This window comes from Canis lupus, chromosome 21 (genome assembly GCF_003254725.2).
Source record: "Canis lupus dingo isolate Sandy chromosome 21, ASM325472v2, whole genome shotgun sequence".
Classification (NCBI taxonomy): domain Eukaryota; kingdom Metazoa; phylum Chordata; class Mammalia; order Carnivora; family Canidae; genus Canis; species Canis lupus.
This window is the reverse complement of record NC_064263.1, coordinates 31,760,355-31,786,405: the sequence shown is the minus strand read 5'-3', so window position 1 is coordinate 31,786,405 and position 26,051 is coordinate 31,760,355. Positions and strand designations below refer to the sequence as shown.

General features: G+C 47.5%; 1 protein-coding gene across 16 annotated transcripts in view; it reads right to left on the bottom strand.

The window, feature by feature from the left end:
• PPFIBP2 (PPFIA binding protein 2) overlaps window positions 1-26,051 on the bottom strand; it is a 170,256-nt gene that overhangs the window by 49,941 nt on the left and 94,264 nt on the right. For 12 of the 16 annotated variants that reach the window (XM_049098774.1, XM_035704194.2, XM_025459347.3 and 9 more), the window contains 5 exons: window positions 20,157-20,288; window positions 10,401-10,583; window positions 7,000-7,092; window positions 3,471-3,582; window positions 986-1,047 (listed from right to left, as the gene is read on the bottom strand). In XM_049098774.1, the coding sequence (XP_048954731.1) occupies window positions 986-1,047; window positions 3,471-3,582; window positions 7,000-7,092; window positions 10,401-10,583; window positions 20,157-20,288 (582 nt within the window). The remainder of the gene's footprint in view (window positions 1-985; window positions 1,048-3,470; window positions 3,583-6,999; window positions 7,093-10,400; window positions 10,584-20,156; window positions 20,289-26,051) is intronic. The other 4 variants (XM_049098775.1, XM_025459353.3, XM_025459356.3 and 1 more) reach the window with 1 other exon arrangement.

The window sequence follows — 26,051 nt, the reverse complement described above, 5'->3', positions numbered from 1 at the left end:
GCCTAGTGTCCAGAGCCTGGGTTCTCAGTGGTCTGCCCCCTAGGCGCTGCAAACATTCTTATCTCCACCTGAAGGCTATGAGTCAGGTCTCCAGTCATAAAACAATCCTTCGAGGGGCTTAACACATTTCCAGAAGCAGGAAACTCACTATCTCCCTATCCTTTGCAATCTGCCTCCTGGTTGACTATTGTCCTCTTGGAGCTACATGCCAAGAAAGATTAAAATAAAGCTGTTGTGTTTATCTCCAGTTTATCTCACCTGTCCCTTAGAAGTCGGAGATTCCTTGCACAACAGACAAAATTCCCAGAGGAGATCATTTCTTTCAGTGAAGGTCTGGGGGCTTGGGAGGCCATACAGAGTTTGGCCTTAGACAGACTCGGGGGTGACCCTGGCTCCACTCCCTACTGTTATCTGACCTTGGACAAAACTACTCGAGTACTTGGAGTCTCAGTTTCCTCATCTGTAAAATGCAGGGTTGTGAGCTTCGGGGCTCAAGTTAGCACCTAGGTGGGTGCTCTACAGTTACAGAGGTGGCTTTTCCAGGATCATGCAGGAACCAGATGTGAGGAGCAGAAGGCAGCAGGGTAAGTACATCACAGGCTGCCCAGGGTCCTCGTGAGGGGTCTATTGCCAGACCGTGCGCATAGGAGGTGGGTGGACGGGTCTCAAGTTCTCCCAGGAGTCTAAGCAGCTGTTACGACACTCGCAATAACTGTGGTGGTATTTATTACCCCACACCAGCACAAACAGGTAGGACTTGAATCTGCCGTTGGGAGATTTTAGTTAGGCAAAGTCCCCAAGGCTTCAAAGCAAGAAACAGGTGGCTGAGGCTCAGTCTTGAAGAGGCAGCAGCCGTTCTCCTGACATGTCCCTGGGTCACTGGCCTGCTGGGCATGGCCCTGCCCAGAATATCAGAGACCAGTAGGGATGGAACAGCCAGAGATGTCAGCAGAGGAAGAACAGGGCTGCCTGATGATCGGCTTACCTTATCTTCATTGGCCACAAGTAAAGTTTCCATCCCCATTTTCAGACGCTGGATTTCTTGGTCTAGAAGAATTTAGGTGTAAGAAGAATTATTGAAACGCAGACAGCCATCCTCACGTGCTAAGATGCTGACACTTTCCTTGTGAGAACATTGCACATGGGCTCTTTTACTTCTTGAAGAGCCTGTGATGATGTCTGGCATAGTTGGTCTCATTGAATATTTGTTGGATTACTAAATGAATGAGCCTAGCATCTTATCTTCTCTTTATGGACATTAGCGGGGGGAAATCAAAATGCCATTTATTCAACAGTGACACAGAACAACCCCCAAATCTTTCAGAACCAAGATCTCAGAAGAATACAGACATTTATTGCCTATTACCTGAGTGGGTATGCACCTGGGCTGCTAACTAGTTTTGTAGAAAATCAGAGTGTCCCATGGATTGCACAAAGGAGAGTTTAAAACAAGGGGGGAAAAAAAAGTCTACAGCTGAATGAAGATGAAAAAAGAATGATTATGTAAAAGAGCTGGATACTTGGCTTAAATTAAAATGCTCTAGTCAGAATTGACTAACAAATGTTTAGACACATCTATATATACATTAAAACAAACCCTACAATTAAGGAAAACTATCTTATTTCAGAAACCCATAGAATTTCCCTGTAGCTCAAGATACCTGTGTCAATCTGCCGTGGACAACCCATGGCCTGCTCTCCCTCTGGACCTAATAGGGACTCTTGATTTCTTCCCCAACTGACCTGATGGGGCAGGTCAAAGGCCGATGCCTAAAGGAGCTGGAGGTCATTCTGCTAAATGTTTAGGTCTAGGGATTGTCACATAATTGGAGTTTCAAAACAAAGACCTGTCCCTATCCCTGAACGGATTACTGCAAAAGGAATAGAGATAATTATGTAAACAAAGCACAGGAGACGAGGGAACCAAAGTATAGGCATCTCGCTTGCAACAAGAATAGGAAGAGTAAATATATGGGCTTTGTGGTAATAGTCATAGGGATTCATTTTCAGAGGAAAGTAGAGAGTGCCTGCTCACTCTCTTAGGCTCTTGGCAGCTGAAGATCAGCTCTGCAGCTCCATTTGCAGAGGTGGTAAGCTCCATACGAAGACTGGCAAACCTCAATGCTTTGGGCAGAACCCAACCTGAGGAGCAAATGGCCAAAGGACCAGCTCCAAGAGTTACCTGATGATTGATTAGAGGTGTGGACTAGAGAGAAGCAAAGTTGGAGGGGGAAGACTGCCTGCCCTAGAGTCAGGGCACAGGAAGTGTTCTGTGCAGATTAATTACCACAGGGAGTCTAGAATATCTTAGGGGGCTCCAGACCCCACCTTGAGCTTTGGCAGGTAGGGAACATGCTGGAAAGCTGGGAAAGACACCGAGAAAGGCTGAGGGAGCGATGGACATATGGGTCACCAATCTCCTTTTCCAGCCGGAGTCACTGTTTCAGGGCTGCCTGGCCTCCCCACCCCAGCCAGGGACCCAAGCCAAGCCCTGCTAAGGCTGAGAGGGGACCCAGCAGTGGGGCCAAGCCACAGGGTGACAGGACCTCCTCTAGCACCACCCTCAGCCTGTAGGTAGGAGAAGTCACAAGGTGTGTGATTATTTTGTACACCAGGTGAATAGCTGTAAATATCAAATAGGTGTGGATAAGAGGATTTGGGGATTCATCCTCTATTTTGAATCAGCAGACTTGTACTTATCACGGACAATCCACTGCCCTTTCACTTACTCAGTATTTCTTAGGGGCCTACCATGGCTGAATGCTGTGTGAAGTTCCGTGGATATGGTCTTAAATAGAACAGAGACAGTCCCTGGCCCCACAGTGAGGACAACAGTCTATACCAAGAGACCTCCCCAAACGCAGCCCTGATAAGTTTTAAGTGTTAGGACACAAACAAGAAGAATGCCGACATAGAGGACAATAGGACTGGGCGGCACCTCATTGAGGTACGGTGGCCAGGAAAAGTCTTTCTGAGAGGTAACATTTAAGTTGAGATCTAACGGATGAGAAATAACTGATTTTTTTTCTGTAACCTCAGGACCTTGTCTAGGTATCAGGTGAGCATCCATAAAGTGAGTGAATCACTAAAGCCTCCCTTATGGGGATGACACAAAAATAAGTCCTATCAATCAAGTGAAAAAAAGCTCCAGAGGTGGCTGTACAGAGCTTAATGATCAGACTACATCTGAGAAAGCCTTCAGAGCAGAGTCTTCTGGACATGGGAGGAGTTCATGGCAATGATTCCACCATAGAGCTGCACTTTATAGGCCCGTTCAAGCATGTACGTGCATGCGTGCACACACTCATCTATTCACTTGGGCATGTTTGCATACACACAGGACATACGCGCACACTGGCATGCCTCTCACATAGGCATATACATACTCACTCAGGGACACACACGTCCACTTACGAGAGAGGGCTCAGGGCCCAGGGCCAACCATGTTCGATCACAGCCACACCAGTTACCTTTCTCCGCATGGTCATTGTGGAGAGCCGCAGTCCGGGAGAGCTGGCTGTGCAGACGCTCAATTTCTGCATCCTTCAGGGCCACCTGCTCTTGCAGCTGGGCTACCTCAGCCTGAAAGAGCAACAGAGGACCCCTAGCGGCTCAGAGGGACTACCAGACTGTAACGAAGTACCTCAAGTCATTCAGAGACCAGGACCAATGCTTGGGTCCCATGGCATATGGGGCAGTCAGGAGCAGAGGTGTCAGAGGTGAGCAGAGGTGTTCACGGCCCTCCCCAGCAGGTGGCGCTCCTCCTGGCCAATCTGGCCCTGCCCCTGGCTCTGGCTCTTCACCTGCACCCTCCTACCTGACCAGACTCTTTCCTTATCCTGCCCCCTGAGGCCCAGTCACCACTGAGGCCTGAGGAGCTGGAAGTGTGCACAATGGGAGGGCTGCTGATGGAGATTCTCTTTCTGGATGTGGCCTTCCTTCTTCCAAGATATTCATGCAACAGCACGTATAAACACCATTGTAACAAGTGTGCACATCTTTCATTTTCCTAGCCCATACAGGAAGTATAGTGGAAATCAAGTCATTCCTGGTAGACGGAGAGTGAGCCAAGAGTACTCCCTCCTTCGAGTACTCTCCCAGCCTTCATGCATAGCCATGGCCTCTGCCCAGCCTCCAGGCCCTGTGCACACTCACCCAACATGTACTTCCGTACAAGCATTCAGGTGTGCTGAGCAGATACACTGTTGCAAATAAAGCATGTCATACAGCCACAAAGCTGCATACTTACATTCGTACACAGCCACACGGACAGTTGTACTGGCAGGTTCCCACATTTCCACTAAGCAGAGCTTGTTAAATTTCACACATAACAGTAGGTGTGATTTCCATATCTTCCCATCCTCATTAGAAGATCAGAACTGTGTCGGTCCCATCCCAAGGGGCACACTGGCTTTATATCCCTGCATGTCGCTACTGGGGAGACACCAGGAGTGCAGGATTCGAGGTCTAAGGCACAGAGCCACTCAGTGACCAGGCTGCCAACCCCACCTGCTCTAAAGCCAGGTGCCACCTACTATAGCCTGCTTCTGAGTTAATAGCACAGGTGGAGGCCCCTATCATGGAGCCCATCTCGGTGTATAGATCCACGGAGGCCAGAGAGCCAAGCCCCGCTACGTCAAACAGCTTGTTGAGGCCTACAGCCACAAGGCAGCTTTCCAGAGCTCACTTAGGGCCTCGCTGCCTGTGACTTACAACTAACAATGTCGGTGGCTTCTGAAAACCGTAGCCTTAAGACTTTTGGTCCAAACGCCTCTCATTTCTACAAGGACCACAGTATTCTTAGAAGATATCCTCTTAATCTTTCTTGTACCTTCCATGACCATTTTCCCCTTTCTTTGCAGTCACAGTGAGAGCTGGCCTCTGTTAGGAATCTGGAAGCCCAATGCTTGTCTGAGGGACCCACGACAGATGTTGGTGATGTGGGCCTATCGAGGCAGAGCCCAGCACCCAGCATACGGAGGTCTCTTCTCTTAAGGCCTGCCTCTAGGTGAGGTTATCTATTTAAAATCCTGTAGACTAAGTGGCCAGGCCCCACCTCCCATGTGCCAGTTTCCACAGAATAGGTCAGAAATGACAGGAGCTCTGTTGTGCTTAGTGTAGTACCGGTCCCCACAGCTGGGGAGTCTACAATGGCCCCAAGCTCTCTACCTGACCACGAGGACAGAGTACCCTACTGCCACGGCCACTGAGGCTGCACCTGTGCGGCAAGAGGTCCGAGGCAAAGGCATGCAGACTGGCAGGCAGGCGGGCACCCCAGCTCCCTGCAAGAACTCGGCCTCGTTAAACCCAGGGAGCGCACCCTACTGCTGCTGCACTTGAAAATGAATCACTTTCAGGGACAGACAAGATTAACACAGAAAATGGAAGAACTTTTAAGAACGGGGCAGGTTTTTACTGCAGGGAATCAGGATTTTGTAGAGAAAAGAGCATGGTTTTTGGAATGACACAGATCCAGATCTGAACCTCACCCTGGCCACTCTGAGCCTCGGTTTTCTTAACCACCAAAATGAGGAAAATAAATCAATAGACCTCAGTAGGCTATTTTATTGATCAAATGAGGAAGAAGTGGGCGAAGGGCTTGATGTATTCTGGCACACAAGAGGTGTCTCACACCTGATAGTTACTAAATAACCTGTAGTATCTCAAAGGCCTAGATGCCAAGGCAAAGAGCTTAAGTGATCTAAAAAAAGGTATTTGGTTTTATAACAGGTGGCATGTTCAACTTCAAAGGCTTCCCCGAGACGGGATTTGCAGCAGTAGGGCACTGTGACAGAGGTTCTGAGCTATTTGAGAAAACCACTGCTCCTGGAACAGGTAAGTGAAGCACCCTACATACAAGGGTCACTTAGATAAAAACAGAGCTGGAGATAAGTGGGTTTGGTTTGCCAGGATCAGTGCTGACTTGGTATTATTCCAAGAGAGTTATTTCACTGCTCTGTGCCTCAGCTTCCTCATCCATAAAGTGGTTAAGAAAATCACTTTATACAACAGGTTATACCTACATCAATATCATGTTCAGAGTTTTAATAGAGGGACATATATTATACATAAATTACCAACATTAGAAACTAAGAAAGAGAAAGAGAGACCCCCCCCCCCCCGCCCCCCCCACACACACCTCAAAAGAGAAATTCCTAGAAGGAAATATTAGGAATATAGCTCTGGGGTGGTATAGAAGTGATTTTAATTCATTTTTTAAAGGTTTGGAAATTCTCTGTAAGGGGTATTATTGTTATAAATCATAAAAATTAACCTAGAGGAAAAAATAAAATTATAAACTAGAAGTTAAGAAAATTCTTAAATACTCTTTAAAACTCCAGTAAGAAGCGAAATTCTGTTAACACACCTGGGGGGCGCTGCAGAGACCTTAGTGAAATAGCAGATGTGCCTTCAGAGGCTCCCTCAAGTGGAAATGCTGCCCAGGGGTTGTTCCTTCCCCCCAACCCCAGGACAGCCTAGCTCCCCAGCTCAATAGAAACTTGATTTAGTTAAAACAATAGTCAAATTATGCATCTATGGAATATGTATATATTATGTATATATAAGTATATTCCATATGTATATTCCATACGTATTCAAGGCTAAAAATGAAGCATGCCTATTTTAAAAACTGATTAATAAACGGACTGCTGTATTTAAAGTGATGCAGCCAGTATAACATTGGTGTTCATCTGCCCGAAGGCTTCTCCCTTGCTCACAGCCCCGTCCTGGTCCCAGGCCAGCCTAGGGGTGCTACGGGACACAGAGAGAGGAAGGAGACTCAGCTACTCCAGCATGAATCATCTCAGAAGGCTTTCCCTACGAGAAGGGCTTCTTAGACCCAAGCTGCCTGCTTGCACAATCTGTGCACTGTTGCGTGTGCACACAGTAGGGTCAGTCTGCGTGCTTCCAGCTTAGGCTATTGCAAACCCTGGGCTTGAGTGCAGACCCTTGCCACCAGACCTCAAACTCTCTGAAAGCGTCAGAACCGCCTCTTACCTTAGTGGCCTTCAGCTTCCACTCATACTGATTCCGTTCATTCTCCAGCTCTTCCACCTTGATTTTGAGGTGCCTGAGCTCTTGCAGTAACTCCTAGAAGGATGAGGGAGAAAAACAAGGTTCTGATGGTTACAGAGCACAGTGTTCCCTGGATCTCCAACCCTGGTGAGACTCATGCAGAGGATGCCTGGGGCAGGAGCACCTGCGTCATGCTCCACGCTGCAGCTTGAATCTTTAAACATGGTCCTGTTTCGGGAAAAGCTGTTTGGGCCATTAGAAAACAGAAGCTAGGGAGTTTCAGGCACAGGAAGAGAAGATTTTCTTATTTTTAGAACCTGTTCAGCCTGCCCCTTTCTGAAATCCACATCCCCTGCGGGGTGTGCCCAGATTGTGCACAAGTGTGTGTGTGTGTGGGGGGGGGGGGGCTGTGCAGGACAGATAGGACTTGGGAGCAAGAGGAACAGAGGTGCAAAGCGAGGCAGCTTATTACAAAGGAGGAGGGAGCAGGCTAGGTGGGAGCACCTCTCTGTGCTGGAGGGAGCGATCTAGGAACCTGGAGAGGGGTGGCGTGTGATCCTGGAAGGCTCTAGAGAAGAAGGGACAACCAGCAGGACAGAAAACTAGAGAACAAATGCCAAATGTAGAGCCAGTCTGAGTGCTCCAGGGCAGGGGAGTGGGTCCGCTTAAAGGAAGGAGAGAGGGAGAAGGTATCCCAGAGGCAGACAGGGAGACAGTCTGTTGGGCTGGGGCGGAGGGCAGGAGGCAGTGGGAGGTGAGGCTGGAAAGATAAGGTGGGGCCCTACTGCAAGGGCTTTGGATGGCGATATATGGAGCTCTGATGCCAGTCTTTGGCCAGTAGGGAGCCACTGAAGGTCGCTGAATGAGGAAGGGAGAGTTGAACAACTTGGCCGTGGTGAGCTGGAAGTCAGATGGTTTCTTCTGACTACAGGGCCCTTTGCTGTCTAAACTAACCCTTTAGCAAAGATGACACCACTAAGCACCCTTGTCCCAAACCAAGGCTCCTTTAACAGACAGTTGGTCCTGCTGCCTGAGTCCGATCAGAAAAATTAGCATGAGAGTGATCACTTCCAGGCTTTCTGAACTCGATTCCCACAGACTCCCTACCTAACACCTCCACGCAGGCATCTCCGACTGCCATGGCCCAGTGGAACACTTAATTCCCCCTTTAAAAGACATTCCCGTCCCACTGAATGGCATCTCCATCCACCTACTTGCCTGTGCCAGAAACCTGGGGTCTATTCTTGGCACCTCGCTCTCCCCCACAGATGTAATTCATCCCTAAGCCTGGTTAATTCTACCTCCAGGGAAATCAATTTCTCTCTCCAACTCCACTACTCTGGCCTAGCGGTTCGTCTCCACAGCCCACGCCCAGTCTCTCCAGGGCTTGCTCCTCTGTCATCTTGCCACCCCTCCCCCCCCTTTTTTTGTTAAGATTTTATTTATTTATTCATGAGAGACAGAGAGAGAGAGAGAGAGAGAGAGAGAGGCAGAGACACAGGCAGGGAGCCTGATGGGAGACTCGATCCCAGGACACTGGGATCACGACTTGAGCTAAAGGCAGACTCTCAACCACTGAGCCACCAAGCCAACCAGATGCCCCTCATCTTCTCTTCTTGACACCACTGTCCCCCCACCCCCCACCCCACTGCATCCAGGGGAACAATGTAATTAAAGCACACATCTGATCCTGGCATCCCTTGGCTCCTCCCAACTCAGTTCGGGCCTTCGCACACAGTGCTCCCTCCTGTCTGCAGTGGTCTGCTGGGTTAATTCCCACCGACCCTCACACTTCATCAGGCCCCCCTGCTACACTCACGGGGCACCTGTAGCTCTCCTACATCCTTTGCAATCAGACATTTACTGATATGATGGCTAACGGCTAGTTCTCCTCCCACGCTGTGAACTCCGTGAGGGGTCTGGCTAACCCCAAGTCTGTTTTGCTCCCTCTGGCACGCAGTAGGTCTGCATTCCTTCCTGACAAATGAACATGTGAAATTCAATTCATCATTTAACTGGCCCGGAGCTGAGACAATTTGCCAAAAAGTTACACTGCTGACCCTTGAATGTTGTAGGGTAATTCAGAAAGATTTTCTCATAGCTAAGGTAAACATTTGTTGATGCCCTTTTAGAAAAAAATTTAGAAAAAAAAAAAAAAAGCTAATTTCCTTGCATCCATGACCTGCAACATTAGACTTTAAGGCCTCGTGGGACTTGCAGCTGATTCAGGATGGTTTTGTGAGAACATTTCTGGTCCTGCCTGAGAGGCACCACCAGGAGACATAGAGTATGATGCGGTCAGGGGCACGTCTTTCTCTTTCTAGGTTGTCTGTTGCCCATCATCATCTAGAAACACTGGTGCAAATTTTAGCCTCTTTTAGAGGTTTTTCTGCGGTGACCCACTCAACATGGGGCATGCCCAGCACCTTCTCAGCACTTCCCTGTCCAAATCCACACTTATACCTGGACTCTCATTTTTATCCCCTTATAATTTTTTTCCCCTCAATCATTTATTTAATTTAATGTAATCTCCTACTTATCTTAACCTCCTGCCCCCAAGCACTTCCCCTAATGCCTGAGTCTGGGTAGAGTTTCAATATGTTCCGTAGTTGAGTATGGATCGTGGTAACTTCCCCCAGAGCCGAGGCCGACCCTCTGCAGTGCTCATGCCTGTGACCCTGACCTTCCCTCAAGCTTTCAAGTCCTCTCTGACAGTGGGCCCCAGGGGCATAGGTCATCTCCATGCAGTTTCCATCACCAGGCCCAGCCAGGTCAAATAGGACCCCGTTCCAGCAGTGTGAGGAGCCAAGTCCAGAATACCAGAAAGATATACCCTTTGGGGCCCAGAGGTTGTGAAATCCCTCTAATGTGATGAAGTGGGGAATGTTTCCTAGAAACTCAGATGATGACCTCATTGTCATAGCAAATGGAAACTTGTGTTCTATTTTCTCACTGGGGATCAACTTCTTTAAAAATAAACTTGAAAGGATTCTTTCATGATGCTATATTTTCCTTAAAAAAAAAAAAGAAAAGAAATCCCATGAGATGGAAGTTCATCGACTCTCCCAGCCCAGAAGAAGCAGTGTCTGAATCACACCTGGGAAGGGAACTCCTGGGGCTTCCTTTGGCACGAACGCCCAATCCCTCAGTGCACCTGACACAGCTCATTCCCAACCCCGAGGAAGACGAGTGCCACTGCCTGTCTGAGGGGTGGCCTCACCTACTCAGACCTGCTCAGGGAGGGTCACAGAGCTCAGCCCGGAGGTAACCACAGAGCCATGTTAAGCCACTGCACGCACTTAAGATTAGAAGAAACCCCAGCCCCTCCACCAGTGAAGTGCCCCCCACACGCATGCTCTGATATACTTAAGTGTGGTTCCTACAGGTGACCCCTCCCAACAGGCACCGTCCTGGCTGCAGGGCGGGGGCTGGGCCGCACCGTCACCGGCTGCCACCTCCTCAGGGTCGCCCCTACCGAGGGAGAGGCGCTCTTGGATCTGCCTGTGGATGTCCAGCTGCAGCCTACACATCTGCTCCTGCAGCTCACTGATCACATTCAGAACTGACTGTAAGAAGAGAGAGGGAAAAAAAGCACTCAGGGTCAGTCAGCTCTCCACGCAAAGCTCCTCAGCAGAGCAGCCCAGAAAGAAGGAAGCATGCAGAGGGCGAGCAGCAGGTGGCCCCGGGGGACCGCCCACTTTCTTCATGGGAACCAAGAGACATGGCATCTTCGCGGACACCAGCCCCCATCTATGGGGCTGTCTTGCAGTTTGAACAAACCCCCGGCAGCTCCGTAGTGCCACACCGGGACCATCCTGGCACAGGAACAGTGAGGCCCGGGGCCTGGAACAGCAGATACAGGCACACAGAGAGACCCACACACCCCTTACATGGGCTATGGGTGCCAACCCCACCCCCGTAAGCACATTGACCCCCGTGTGCAGGTGACCCACGGCACGCAGCACACTTATGCACGCTTATACGTCCCAACTCTAAACTCTGCCTCACACTCTATACCAAACCCTCCCACTCCAAACCAGACTCCTTGGTAGCTTTGAGAACATTTGGCCTTTTATGGCAATTTTTTTTTTTAAAGATTTTATTTATTTACTCATGAGAGACACACACAGAGAGGCAGAGACACAGGCAGAGGGAGAAGCAGGCTCCATGCAGGGAGCCCGACGTGGGACTCGATTCTGGGACTCCAGCATCAAGCCCCCGGGCCGAAGGTGGCGCTAAACCGCTGAGTCACCCAGGGATCCCCTTTTATGGCAATTTTGAAAAGCCACTGCAATCCCTGGAATTCATACTTATCTACTCAACTGTGAATCCCTCTCACTAGCAGCTCTGACCTCTTACACCTACCCCACTGACATTTAGGCACTGTGCAGAGACCCACGGCCACACTAACCAATGGTGCTCACAGCTGAGTGGGGAGAGACACACAAATAATCATGACAGGCCGTTAGTGCCACTACCCAGAAAACATAGGGCTTCCAGGGAGTGGCTAGTTCTGCCTGGGTCAAGAGAAAGGGATGGCATGAGTCTAGGTGATGCCACCGAGGCACGTGCCTTGCCCGGGTGTGGGAGTGAAGGAGAGCGAGCGAGCCATGAGCCTCGGTAACATGATAGATGATGGTGCCACTCATGGCAGCAAGAAACCCAAGAGGTTGGGGGATGCTATGAGCAGCCTGTGGCACAGGGATGTGGACTTAAGGAAACACTTGGCAACAGAGCAGAGCAGAGACCTGGGTGGACAGAGTGGCAGCCAAGGAAACTGCGTAGGCCTCCCTGCCCACCTTTACTGATATTCTAAGCGCTGGCATCTGATACCAAGGTCTGCTGCTGTCCAGGTGTGCCAGCAGGAAATTGTCCATCCTCCCTAATGACAATGGTGTCTAAGGAGAGAAACTCCCACTGGTATCTTGTTTTGTAAATCTCCTTCTCCAACGTAGAAGGGAAACAGGGTCTGAATGGCAGCTCAGGGCTGAGAGGGTGCTGGGCTACAGCCCCTGCTCTCCTTCCCGCTGATACCATTTGGACTGAGGGCTAAATGGTGCTTTCCAGCATAAGCAGCCCCCCAGCCTCCCAGCTGCTCTGTGAGCCAGTCCACCTGAGCTGGCCCACAGACAGCCCCGGTTGTCTTCCCACAGGGCTGTCTGTCTAATAAGACATTTTCCTACCAAGACCAGAGGATTGGGCTGAGAAATCAAGGTGACCCTTATGGGCCTCAGGGCCCTGGATCTCAGACCTCCCCACAGCTGCACTCTTACTGGTCCCTGATGGGCCAGCACCAATGGGCTGGGGCATACCTGTCCTCTACCTTCTTACCTGCAGTCCCAGGACAGACACTGGCCTCTGACTTGGCCTGTGCTGTGTGCACCACTGGGCTCCAAACCTCTTGCTGGCTTAGAGCACATGCATGACAAAGGTAGGGGAGGATTCTCACCTGACTAGCCTGAACCACTAGGCATCACAGTCCAGCTCTGTCTCTACTGCCCATGGACTTGGCCACCACTGAGAGGTGCTCAATGGGGAAAAGACTGTCTACACTCAGTTTGTTCCTGCTTTTTCTCCTGAAAAGTCTCAAAGTCTTTTGGTACCTTAACCACTTAGCAGGTAGGTCCCTAGGACTACCTTTGAGGACCAAGAAGCTGGGCAGGAGGAATTAATATGAAGGAAAGGCACTGGAATTGGCAGCCTGGGATGGGGGGATTAGCTAAGCACAAAGGGAATTCTGGGTGGGGTGGGGGGGGGGGGGTCCAGGCAGTCTTTAGATGAGCAACAGCAAGGTGAGGGAGATCTTCCCCATGGCCTTGATCTCTGTAAAGCAGGTATGTTCCTTCTCAAAGGACGTAGCAGTCAAACAAAAGGGGGTACAGATTTAGAGTGGCCACTGTGAGGTATGAGAAGAGGAAAGGTAGGTGTGGATAAGAGGAATACTGAGGAGAGGGGGAAATGCAGCTGGGAATTCAGTGGCATGAAGGCAATTTTTAAAAGTTTTACATCGAACCCTCTAACCAAGAGCCTTGTGGTAGAAGGAAGGATGGCAGATGAATCAAGGATGGAGCCAAAAGCAATCCCTCAAGGTAACAATCAGCCTTTACCTCCCCAGAGAGGGACGTTAGCCTGTTAGGGGCAACTATGCCACGATGGTACTGGCATGACACCATCGGAGCGTGCAGGCTGCAGACTCATGTACACTTGTTTTCACTTGTGTAGAATTTTTTTTTAAGATTTTATTTATTTATTCATGAGAGACACAGACAGAAAGAGAGGCAGAGACACAGGCAGAGGGAGAAGCAGGCTCCATGCAGGGAGCTCGACATGGGACTCAGTCCCAGGTCTCCAGGATCACACCTCAGGCCTGCAGGCGGCGCTAAGCCGCTGCGCCACCGGGGCCACCCTCACTTGTGTAGAATTGAGGGTTTATATCTTATAGGGTTACTGTGAGGGGTTAACCACGTGAGCCCTAAGTGATGCACCTGGCACAGGGCCTAGCACATGGGAGGCATCAGATAAATGTGAGTTCACTTCCCCCACTGCCTCTCCTCTGCCAAGTGTTTGAGCCATACGAACTAGGTGAGTAACGGAAAACACCCAACGGTCATGGGACACAGTCAAGGCCCATGACATTGATCGCTGACAAGAAGGCCCACTCAATGGCTCTGCACTCCCTCAGGTGCTCACCATCTTGACTACTCATTTCCAGAATCTTTATTTAGTTCCTTGTGTACTAGCCCTGCTTGTCTTTAGACTGCTTGTCTCTTTTACTATAGAAGGGGCTAGAACTTCACTGCCCTGTTCCTTCTTTTGTTCTCTCTATCGTTAAGCCTCTCAAATGAAGAGTCTAGACCTGCTATCTGACTTCATCACCCCTATTCATTCCCTGGCCCCAGGTCTCCAGGCAGACAAAGTCTGTCTCCACCATGAGGGCCACTTATCTTCCTCAGGACCCTCTTCCTGGTCAAATCACAGGTATGTTCCTGTCCTCAAGTTGCTTGGCTCCGTTATGAAGTGTTTCCTTCCATACCTTAGTGATTTTCCACTACTTAGGTTCTTCTGACCTTTTACCCTCTTCCTGGCAACCTAGCTATCACTCCAGTCTATATAGGTTTTTATGAATCTCAATGTCAGTTGATCCAGTTGGTTTTTCTTTGGCTTCACATCATCAGAGCTTCATGACCTTCTAGATGAGCTTCCACATTATATGTTAAAAATGCAAAATCAGGGACACCTCAGTGGCTCAGTTGGTTAAGTGGCTGCCTTCAGCTCAGGTCATGATCCCAGGGTCCTGGGATTGAGCCCCAGGTTGGCTCTTTGCTTCTCTCCCTCTGCCACTCATCCTGTTTGTGCTGTTGAATAAATAAATAAAATCTTTTTTTTTTAAATGCTAAATAAGCAGGAGGGCAGAGGACTGTCACCCTCTACAATAAATCCTCCTAGAGTTGGTCTCTAGGTGCTATTATTACTGGAGTACTTTTCTTAGCATCCATCCTATATTCCTCTATTTCATCCAAAGACTGCCTGAGCAGTGTTCGTGCAATGCCTCACAAAGCACGCATTTACCCCGTCTATCCCACACGATGCATTCCTGGCCCAACACACAAAGTCAAGTTGATATAACTTGCTCTTAATGAATACCATCCCTAGTTCATCTCCCAGCCTCCCACAACCCATCACAGGGGTTAACCCCAGCCTCAACAGACTAAATTTCATAGAACCTATCTAACTTTCTTTGCCAGCTGGGGGGTGGGGGAAGAGGAAATAGTTCACCTCCAGTTTGCTAACAACTCACCCAGTTTCCCTGATATCTTAAAATTCACTGACACCAAACAGTTTGGGGACTGCTGCCCTAAGTTCTTTGTGCCAGAGGCATCAGTGGAAGGGAGCCCGTTCTCTCTTTGGTCTTCTTGAGGATGTAACTTTAACCAAAAGTGCCTCTCCTGTCCTTGGCACTGTCCTTCTGTTTGGGGTTTGCCCCTGCTGGTGCTGCTTATGCAGGGGCACTCTGCTTTGTCCTTTCTAGTTTTCATACAAGCCCCTCTGAAAACTAGCTTCTCTCCAGGAGCCCCCAAGCGTCTCCTTTGTGTTGATATCATTTGTGAGGCTGCAGTCAGAAACAACATTATATTTTAGTTCCATATTCTGAGTCGTCTTCTGTGTTCCTTCTAAACTTTCAAAGGTATGATTTCCCGAAGCCTACAGGCACGGCTGTCTCCACGTGGCTTTCCAACCCTCGCCTTTGGGGACTCATAGCACAGTGGTCGTGCCCTCCCAAGGCACCCGACACACTGCCCTCATAAACTAGTCTCTCCTTTGCTTCAGCATCACAGCTAGAGCAGCAGTTCCCAGGTTCCTTCTCTGTGCCCACCTGGGTAGAAACAAGCCAGGGAGCAGGGCACTGAAAGGCAGCCTCTCAAATATGTTCAGTGTTGAGCTGGAAGGGATTTTGAGGAGCTATGCAAACTGCCGCCCCCTCCCACCACTGTCCCCCTGTCCGCCTCCGTGGGCCTGGACATCTGTATCAGAGTGCACCGATTTCCCTCCTGCGCTCGGTGGGGGGGGCGGGGGGGGGGAGCTATGTGAGGCACCTGACACTTCCAGGACACTGCCCTCTCATCCTCCCACCCTGTGTGTTATTTTCCAGGGGATCCATCCTCGGGCTCAGCACTTCAATGGACATTTATCCATCTCTCTCCCCAGGGCTGGCCCATCACCCCTCATAACAGGTCTATTTCTCCCCCATAGGGCAGACCCTCTGGTAGCCCTGTCCCATTCTTGGGTCCCATGTCACCAAGTCTAGGTGATGTGTCTGAGGTTCTAACTGCCACTCTGTGTTGTACTCTCAGCTGGCTTTATTACTCCTGCTTCACCAACCATCAACGTTCTTCTTTATGGCTTATTTCCATGTGAAATCACTGGTCCTGACACCTTCCGACCTGTTAAACTTGTTCCCAGTTTTACTTAGTTCTTTTTCTTTCTCTTCCTTCATGCTCAGTTTAATACTGGTCTGGCACTTACACATCACTGATGGGAACACAACCTCTGTGCTCCAGAGGACAACGTGGAAATATCCGTCAAAATCTGTGCATGTAGCCTTTGGCCATCGATTACACTTCAGTATCCTCACAAGCATGCAAGATCATTCACAGCAGCATTACTTGTAATAACAAACACCTGGAAACCACTTATATGTCCATCAAGAGAGAACAGGTCAAATTAGGGTACAGTCAGATACTGAAATATGCAGATATAATATTTTTTAATGTACTTGGTACATTAAATTACCAGAGTTTAAATTAGAAGGTCTAGAAATAAACTCCCAGAGTGCTAAATTAGAAGGTCTAGAGTAGTGTGCATGTGTGCAAAAACGAGGCAGAGAATATGTGTGTGTATATGTACATACATCTCTCCACATAAGTTTGCTTGTCTGTGCATAACTCTGGGAGGATACAATCAAAATGATCACAGTGGTTCCTGACGGTGGGCCTCAGAGGCACGGAATGGGACCTTTTGCTGCATGAACTTTTACGCACTCTTAATTTTTGAATTGTGGGAGTGTATTTCCTATCCTAATAAAAATCAGTGAATAAAATAAAATACATAAAACAAAAAGTGGAAGATTCTCCTGCTCAGGCCAGTTCTTCCCAGAGCAAACACCATCATCTTCTCAGTCCCTGCTCTGTGCTTCAAGTCCATCATTCTGGTTGCCTCGTCCAGAAACCAGAATCCCTCCCTTCCAAGGTGCTCACCACAGGAAGGAAAAAGGAGGACAATCCCACCCGTGCTGTAAGACATTCCTTTTTCTGCCAGAAATCCTACACTTTTTGGCCCCTTCTCCATACTTGGGTATATCTCTGATCAACTGGGAGGCCTTCACTTTCCAGAACATGCTGGATCCCTGCTCCCTTCTTCACAGGATCTCTGATACTACACACCAACCTCTTCAATCCCACAAAGAGATCCAGCTGCGAGCCTCCCTGTGCCTCCAGTGGTTTGGGGAAACCAGACTCCCATCTCCAAGGAATATGCTTCTGGAGGGACATGCCTGTGATATGGTGTGCCACCCAGAGGTTTTCCTTTGCCTCTGGATCTTTTATGTTCTATCCTCTTAATTCTGGTATTTACTTTCCATGGCAGCCATTCCTCTGAGGTCCTGCTTCTCAAGAATAAACCTAGTTGATCCAAGCTTGGGTCTCCTAAAATGCCCCAGAATCACTGCAAAAGGCTCATGAGGAAAGGTAAGGATACCGGCTGGGGCTGGGGGATGGTGAGGATCAGAGCCAGACAGAAAAAGCAGCCTGCGATGCTCTTGTTAACAGCATTCTTTTTAAATTTTCACTGAAACATAAAGTGGAATTTGAGGATAAAGCCTGAATTACATGGAGGAAATCTCAGATCCAGCTACCCTAGAAAACAAACAAAACAAAGAGAAAGGTCCTGCCTTTCCAAACCACAAGCCATCAGGCCTTGGGCTAAGTATATTCACTGGAAAAAAACCCAGCAGCAGTGCAGGCTGGGAGGCAGCATTCCCCTTATCCATGTAAGTACAACCTCTGGTGACCTTAGCTAAGTGTCCCCCTCGAACACGTCCACGCACGTGACTACAGGGGCCCTGGCTGTAGCAGCTCCCTGCGGTTTTAAGCCTCTGGTGCTCCAGATAGTTGCAAATAGAGCCTCTGAGCATACCAGCAAAGATTATGTTCAATCCTAAGAAGGAGAAATGCGTTTCAGGTCATGTGGCTGTTCACGGAGTATCACAGGTTGGAACAGCCTGAAAAAATTCCTCCACATAGAACCTTATGTTTGTACTAGCAACTGGGAAGGGCCGTTATCTCTAGGACTGAAGCCAGCAGCTCAGAGTCCATGTTGCCTCATGCATGAATAGCCTAAAGGAATACAAAAACAAAAAATTCAGATTGAAATATAATCCCTCGGAAAAGAAAAAATAAAGCAAACAGCAAAATGACTACTTTAGTTGTACTTGGCCCAGAAGTGGGAGCTCGCCTTCCATCCTGTCTTCCCCAGAAAGGAACTCAGCTGTCCCAGGTTGGTGCAAACTCTGCGTTCTCTCCAAGATGGATTCACACCCACCCACGTGCTCCCTACAGTTCAGAACCAGGCATGTGACCCAAACTGGCCCAATGAGATGCAATCCTGGGGCTTTTGCTGGACCTCTGAGAAAGAGACTCTCTCTCTCTCTCTCCATGGGTCGCCCGCTGGTGGAATCTAGAGCTGCTGAAGGCCATCTGTGTCACCACATGGGGAGACCCTTCCTGAAAATAAGACTAAAGCAGAACCAAGATTTACACTAAGGCTGAGTTTTAATGAAATTGTGAGGTCACCTGGATCTAGTGATATTGGCCTTCAAACCCTAGACTCGTCAAGTTGTGTGACCTAAGAACCTCCCATGATTACTTATTTTTTAAATTTAAGTGGTTTTGAGTTGTCTCTACCACTTTAAGACTTCTCAGACTTTACTGATTTCTGCCGCCAGAGCCTTAATACATGTTCACAGGGAATCACACAGCTTGAAACATTGGTTAAAACAACAAAACCCCAAAACTCTAAACCTGGAGAAAATTCAGTTTCCTTCTTTCTGAACATTTAGGAAGTAAAGTCTATTCAACTAACACTTCACCCAGATAAGCTCAGTCTGCGTGACCTTGCAGTTTGTAAAAGTAGCTTAATCTACATTTCCATCTGCAGCATGCTTAACCATACAATCAGTAAGTAATAGATACAAGCTAGCTGTTACTATGTGCCCAGCACTATGCTAAGGATGGTACCCTCATGATCTCATTCCCCCCTCCGAACCAGCTAGGAAATAGTGTGACTCTCTCCATTTTACAGAGGAAGAAGCAGAGGTTACATTACTCGCCTAAGATCACAAAGCTAATGAGTAGCTCAGCTCCACATTACAGCTGGAAGATCTGATTCCAACTCTTAATCATTAGAAGACACGGTCTAAAGCTTAATGGAGAGATCTTTTGGCAACCCTACTTACCAACGAGCAGCTTCTCAAAAGCAATGCATGGAATTGCCCACGTATTAAAAGCGTCCCAATCACCAGTGTTTACCCAGTACACACAGAAATAGGGAAGGCTTCAGTGCACAGGAATGGTAGTGCTTAATAGAAAGGAACAACATTCATCTTTAGATTTTGGAGATGCCTACATGGATGCGGCGGGGGATGGGGGTGAGAATAAACCAGGTACCTACATTATGCCAGATACTACGATAGGGACTTAACTTTTGGGATTTGATTCGGACTTCACACAGTTACCAGTTCTACAGATAAAGAAATGGAAGTTCAGAGAAATTAAGCAGCTAGCTTGCTGAATGAAGTCCAAAGGCCTGTTAAACAGGCCAGTAACTGAATCAAGGTTTTTCTAATCCTAAAGCCTATCTTCTTTCCACGTCTTACACATCCAGGTGCAAATATGGGGACTTGTAGGTCGAGGTACGTGGAAGGTGGTCACCTAAGGATCTCACTCAACCGGATGTTCTCACTCAACAAAAGCAGCTCGGAGCCTAGAATTTATCCACAATATTTATCCCAAAAAGGAGTCTGACATGCTCTAGCCAATGGGATTATAGAGCCTGAAACAATAACAGGAACGATGCAGGAAAATATTATATGGGCTCCCTCCTATAACCTATCAGAAGAAAAGAAACACATAATCTAAGAGTTCCATCTGGGTCCATGAAATACACTCCTTTGCTGTAATGACAGTGGCCTACTGGGCAGTGGACTTCATCCCAATACATGGTCACTACCTTGACTCTCACAGAGGACATCTTGGGTCCCTTCACATCTTGTTTGATCCTCCCCACGGCCCCCCACCCCAACCGCTTCCCTTTCCATCCTTGTCAGCAGCTTGAGGGAAGATAAAGCCTTAGAGCCAAAAGTGGGTGGTTTGGGCATTGCTGAAATTTGCAGCCACAGCAAAACCTGATAACTTGGTATTAACAGATCATTGCGTCTCTAGTGCATAGATGCTGCTGGCGCCCAGTGGCTGCCAGGCTTGGGGTTGACTAGATGGCCTGAGTCCACATTAGGCTAGCTTCCCCTGCTCTGAGTTTAGAATAGTATGGATACCCCCTCCCCCCAGAATTTGGTATATCACACTCACCTCTGCTTTTCTCTGCTTCTCCTCCTGCTCTCTCTGCTCCTTCTCCATGCCAACCAGCTTGAGCTTCAGCTCAGAAACTTCAGTCATCAGATCAAGCTTCTGGGTCTCAAGAGATGTGCGGCTTAGCAGCTCCTGCAAGCAAAACCAGATCTCAAAATCACAGCCTCCATGGCAACGAGGGCAATTGTAGCTCCATCCAGAGCACAGAAAGCAATCTCTAAGTTGTATGTTGAGACTGCTGCATATGAGCCACAGGTCTAGGAGGGACAGACCCGGTCTGCTACTGGGTCACTCAGGGAGAGCGCAGCCCCTGCCACTACCCACTGTGCTCTGAGAAACAGTGTGAACTATAGCTCTCAAAAACACATTTGCCTAGAGAAACCAGTATTTCCAAGGCAGCAAAATGGACAGTTTTGCTCAAAGAACTAAATGTTTCTATCTCTGTTTTTAAGGAAAATAAGCAGGTCCTCTCAACCAAAACAAACAAACACGAGCTTACATTAACAACATATTTTTCAAAATCAAGGATTCCAAATCATCTCCTGGGCTCAATGTTCAGCCCCCGTCTTCAACAAATTTCATTGTAAAGTCTCACTGCAATGAGCCTAGGAAAGAACTAGAGCATAAGGTGGATATTCAATGAGTATTTATTGAATGATTAGAATTGTATTTATGTGATATGGAATTTTTCCTAGCCTATGTGATATGGAGTTTTCTGAGCCACTAAGGGATTAAACAGGAAAACTGTTCTTTCCTTACTGTAAGGCTAGACTAGGGGAGGTTATAAATCCTGCCATCACTAGAACAGTGGTAGACAACAACCTGCCTTTAACACATACACTTCATAAGCATACATAAGACAAAAAAAACAAAGGTGATAGACATAATACCTGCTGGGAACTACTAGGAATTATGAAGGACCTCAAAAACCACGAGCATTCCCAAAGTCTAGGGGCAACACTTCTCCAATGGCAAAAGGCCATTGGCTCCGAAATCTTGGCACATGGTTGGTAGACACTGGATATGTAGGTCCCAGCAAGGAGACTATAGTAGGCAATTCAGAGAGTAACCAGCCACAAATAAGCAGCCAAAAAAGATACACTATCCTGTTATAGTATGAATATTCTTTATTCTCTTGGGCAATGCAACCATAGTACAAGAATGGTGACCAATATGCTGACCCAACAGCTAAATTTCACATATTGTGAACTGTCCTCAGACCATAAACCAAACCACACAGGACAGAGATTTTAACTGGGAATACAGGGTTCCCTAGGCCAAGGCCCTCAGGGTCTCAGAAAGCCAAGCTACAGACTATCCACCTGCTAATCTGAGGGGATGAGTATCTAGAAGTTCAGCAAAATGAGCTCTCTGAGCACTGGGTAAAAGAGGCCAGCTCTTCCTGTTTCAGCTGGACTGGAAGCTAGCTTATAGGGCGGGGGTGGCAACGCTGCCATGTGTGAACCACAGCCTACTTCATCATAAGGAGTCTGCCAGATAAATGTGTATAATGGTGGAGGGGGCAGGAGAGAAGACACAGATTCCGTGAGTGCTTCCTCTGTGCCAGACCCTGCTGGGTACTTTACATGCATGCTCTCAATAAACCTTCCTAGTGATTCAACAGTAAATATTATCCTAATTTAACAGATGAGCAACCAGGCCCAAAGATTGGCCTGTCTTGGCCAAAACACATGCCAATCCACAACAGCAGAGTTAGTTTTCAAACCAAAGTCTGTTTGACTCCAAAACTCATTTCTAACGTATCTCATTGTTTCCTAAACAAAGGAAGAAGTCCAAGAATTTTAAGGGAAATAACAAAATACATACTGAAAAAAGCCAATCAACAAATATTCATGGAGTCCAGCAAATTGCCACTCAAAATTGTCAAGATTTTATTGAGCACACGTTTTCTACCAGGGCCTGACGCTAAGGCTCTCTTAAGACGCAATTCACCTGGACACCCACCTACTCTCACCTCCTCCCCCACCTCATTCTGTGTTTCCCTCTCCAACCTTTCATCGACCTGCTTTGTTCCAAAAATGATTCGAGACGGTTCAAAAAATGGACAGTTTGAGTTAAAATGTAAAATCATAAAATTAAAGCAGGTAGGAAAAGTAGTTAAAGTTAAAGCCACAGCCATAGTTGGTATAAAACACCTACCCTAAAGTTCTGTGGACTGCTAGAGATGGACCATACTGTGCACATGAGCTTTGCAGCCACCAATGGGAAGAGAAAGAAGAGTAATTCTACAAATCAGGGTCCCTGAGACAATTGCTTTGGAACATTGACAACTGAGAAAATATTCTTCTATGAGACTTTAATCACTTACTCAATAAATATGTTTTTAAATATCTACCAGATGTCAAGGCCTAGGGATATGACCATTAAAAACACAGCCCATTGAGCGCTTGAGTGTTGTTAAGATGCAGTTTGTCTACTAACTAGCATTCATGATACTGCATCGGTGGGATTCAAAAAAGCCTCAGAATGTATCTCTCTTGAAAACTAAGAATCCACTCTATTTCCACTACTGCCAAAATCCCTCTAGCTATTTTAAGCTGCCAGGTTGTAATTGGTCACACCAATGTTCCAGCTGACAAGGATAATATTCGAATTGGTCCTACTAAAGTTCCAATAGCCGTTCCAATTGGTCATGCTGGGGTTCTAATTGGTCACACTAGCATTCCAAGTGGGCATTCCACTTATTAGCGATTATATTCCAGCTATTAGATCTATTAGCATATGCCTCTACCTTTCATTATCATCACCCCTCATCCCTGTCATCAATGAGTACTGTCCTAGTCCCTGAATTCAAAATCAGCCTTCGACAAGCTCATCCCAGTCCATCTCCACTTCCCATCTCCAGGCTCACATGGCCCCGAACCACTATTATGTGCTATATCCTCTATCATCTGTGTCCTAAGAGGGTTTAACTATCCTACATTTTCAACTGTTCCTTCCTCCTCCTTCCAGCATACACTGGATCCTAACTTTTGCATCCCATGACCTATCCTTCCCAGTCATTTCAAATGGAGTCCACTCTGCTCCCCAAATCCAACTTCTTGGACAACTCTCTCCCTATTTCTGACTGCTTCCAGACCACTACTGTTCTTATCGACCATCTATGTCTGCCCTCCTCTTTTAAGGCAGCGCCATTTGGTTATAGCCTCATTTCCCAAATATCCAGAACCCAAGACAGTCTCCCATTTTCCTCGGGGCTTTGTCTTTTGATCAACAGTTTCTCTACCTAGTTCGGGCACATTCCATTTCCTCAGTAACTTCAACATCCTGTTCTTTCCTTGGTGTAGTTTCCAACATCCACTCTGGCTGCACCTTTCTTGACCACAGTGCCAACAGGCTTTGCTTCCACTTTGCCTCAGCTTCTCAGCAGGATGACCACAACTTGGCCCTTGCCTTTATCCAGAATGCATTTGCTCTGGATTCTACAATCTTCAGCTCTGAAATGGTCTCCTCTGGCCACAGTACCCTGACCTTTAAAACTTTCCCATTTACTGACTTCAATAATCCTTAATCTTTTTTTCTGTTACCTATTTTTCTTTTCTTTCTAGTTACCTATTTTCTCAGTTTATCAACTTCCCTTAAGTACTATTTGCCTCCTTATCCATTCCATCCCATGAGGTCATTTCAACTCTATCACATCTGCACAAGAACATTCCTCATCTAGTTCATCCCTGTCCCTAGACCTGAAATACATTTGCTTAACCAGAGCCCAGTCTAGGCCAAACCTCAGAGTCTTTTATCTATGTTTCTAGTCCCCATGGCCTGAAAATTGCTGGCAAACGACATTTAATGATGCCAAATGGTTTTCATACAAATTTACACTAATTAGAGCTGATCTTCCAATACCTCCTGGCACCCTTGCATTCATCTCTGGCTGGTTCCTTTTAGAGATTGTTCCAAATCTTTCCTACTCTCTTCCATCATATACCCCACTGTTTCTCCCTCTTCTCCTCAAATAACCTCTCCTGAAAAGATATTTAAAAATAATCTGATCATTCATTGAAATTACATCCTTTCTATTTCAAAGTTTCCCTGAACCATCTCTCATTCAAATCTGAGATCCACGTCTTAGAGCAAGCAAGCCCAACTCTTCTGTTGGAGAGCCACTCTCAGCACAGTGAGTTTCCAGGTTGCACATAAAAAGCATATGTTCAAGGACACAATGAGTCTAGAGTTTGCCCTGAAATTGCCCCCATCTGACCCACCTACCTATTGCTGACTATCTCTCATTCTCTAGGCTTCATGCCATCCCCACACATCTTGATGTTCAGGCTTTCAAGTTACCTCCCCAGTCAATCATTAGCGTTTGGCTGTGATCTCCGGGTTCTGGTCCGGTTTCTCCCTCCGAAGGACGCCTCTTCACTTGCTCCCTAGGCTCTCCTTTACCTCTGTCCTGCCTGTGAGGAAGTTCCCACCCAGACTGTGCTACACTGAGGTAGGATCATTAATCATCCACTCTGACAGGCATTTAATCTCTTTCACCATCAGCTCCCATTCCTCAGGCTATAAACATGATCAAATTTCTGACATTCGAAAGAACTTTCCCTCTTGACCTTGCCTTCCCTGGAAGCAACCAATCATCAACCCTCTTGTGCTCTTGCTAAGCAAATGCATGCTCTGTGTGCACTGTTTGTATGGATGCCTTCTCTCTTCATCTTCTCACTTGCCCCTTCACAGCTAAGCTCTGGAATCAGTAATCTTTGCTACCTCTTCTTCCTCACCTTCCAGTCACTTCTCAACAAGATGTCTGTATGCCTGCAACCCAGCTTCTGCTTTCCCCGGGTAGAGCACAGAAACAGTTCTTGTTCTGAGGACCAATGTCCAAACTTTCAGATGCAACCTGTACTTCTCAGCTTTCAACCACTTACTATGCTTCGTCCACTTTTCGGTTTAAGATACTACTTGCCACCCCCATCCTTCCTTTCGGTTTTCCTGATCTTTCTTTTTCTCTTCTGTCTCCTTTGCTAGCTGCTTTTAGTCTGTGTCTTAAGAGACAAGTTGTTGGATCCCAAGCTCTCATTCTAAACACTAGAGTTATCTTTGGATCCAGCCTACTTGTCTGGGGCACGAACACAAGGTTGGTTTTTGCTCAGACCTACAGGGTGGATTTGTCTGGGGATCTCTTGGAATCACGAAGCTACCATAAAGTTGGGGGGAGGTGAGATGTGGGGAGGCAGGGGGCTGGAGATAAGGGGGACAGGTTTCATAAGCTGCATTAGTTTTTGCTCTCCCAATTGTTTTAAGGTTGCTTATGGAGAACACGCAAAGGAAGGGAAGGTGGTATGTGAGGCAGGTGATTTTTGTTACTATGAAGCATCATGAAACTAGGTAATGAAACTTTAGGAAAAAACTTTAATGAACAAAATTATCACTCACCCTCTTGTTTCATTCACCATTACCAGTAACCTCTTTCAGAAGAGCAAATACATCTCCTTTCCTGGAGATGGGGAAAAAAAGCTTACATCTCAGAGAGAACTATCATTTCTTTTTTCCAAAGCTCGGTTTGAGAGTGGAGCCGATAAAAAGAAGTGGCCTCTCAATTTATTCCCTCCTTAAAGGGCCACATCTTGAAGCAATTACTTCCATCTTTAAGTGTGGAACATGACCCAGGGAGTTACTGACCAATGACAGAGGACTGGAGCCAGACTGGCAATCTGAAACCAGAATGAAAGAATGGGCCATGGAAAGACATGAAAGGGAAAATGCGTCCCTGTGCCCTTTGAAGTAAGAGGCCTATGCCATGCCAGAAAGCTGCTTTCATGAGTAACACTGCAGAGAGGTGCCTGTTGTCAACCCAGGTTCGAGTCCAGACCCAGGCCCCACTAATGAGACCATCTCTCTGAACCTCAGTTCCCTCGCTCTGTGAAAAGAGGG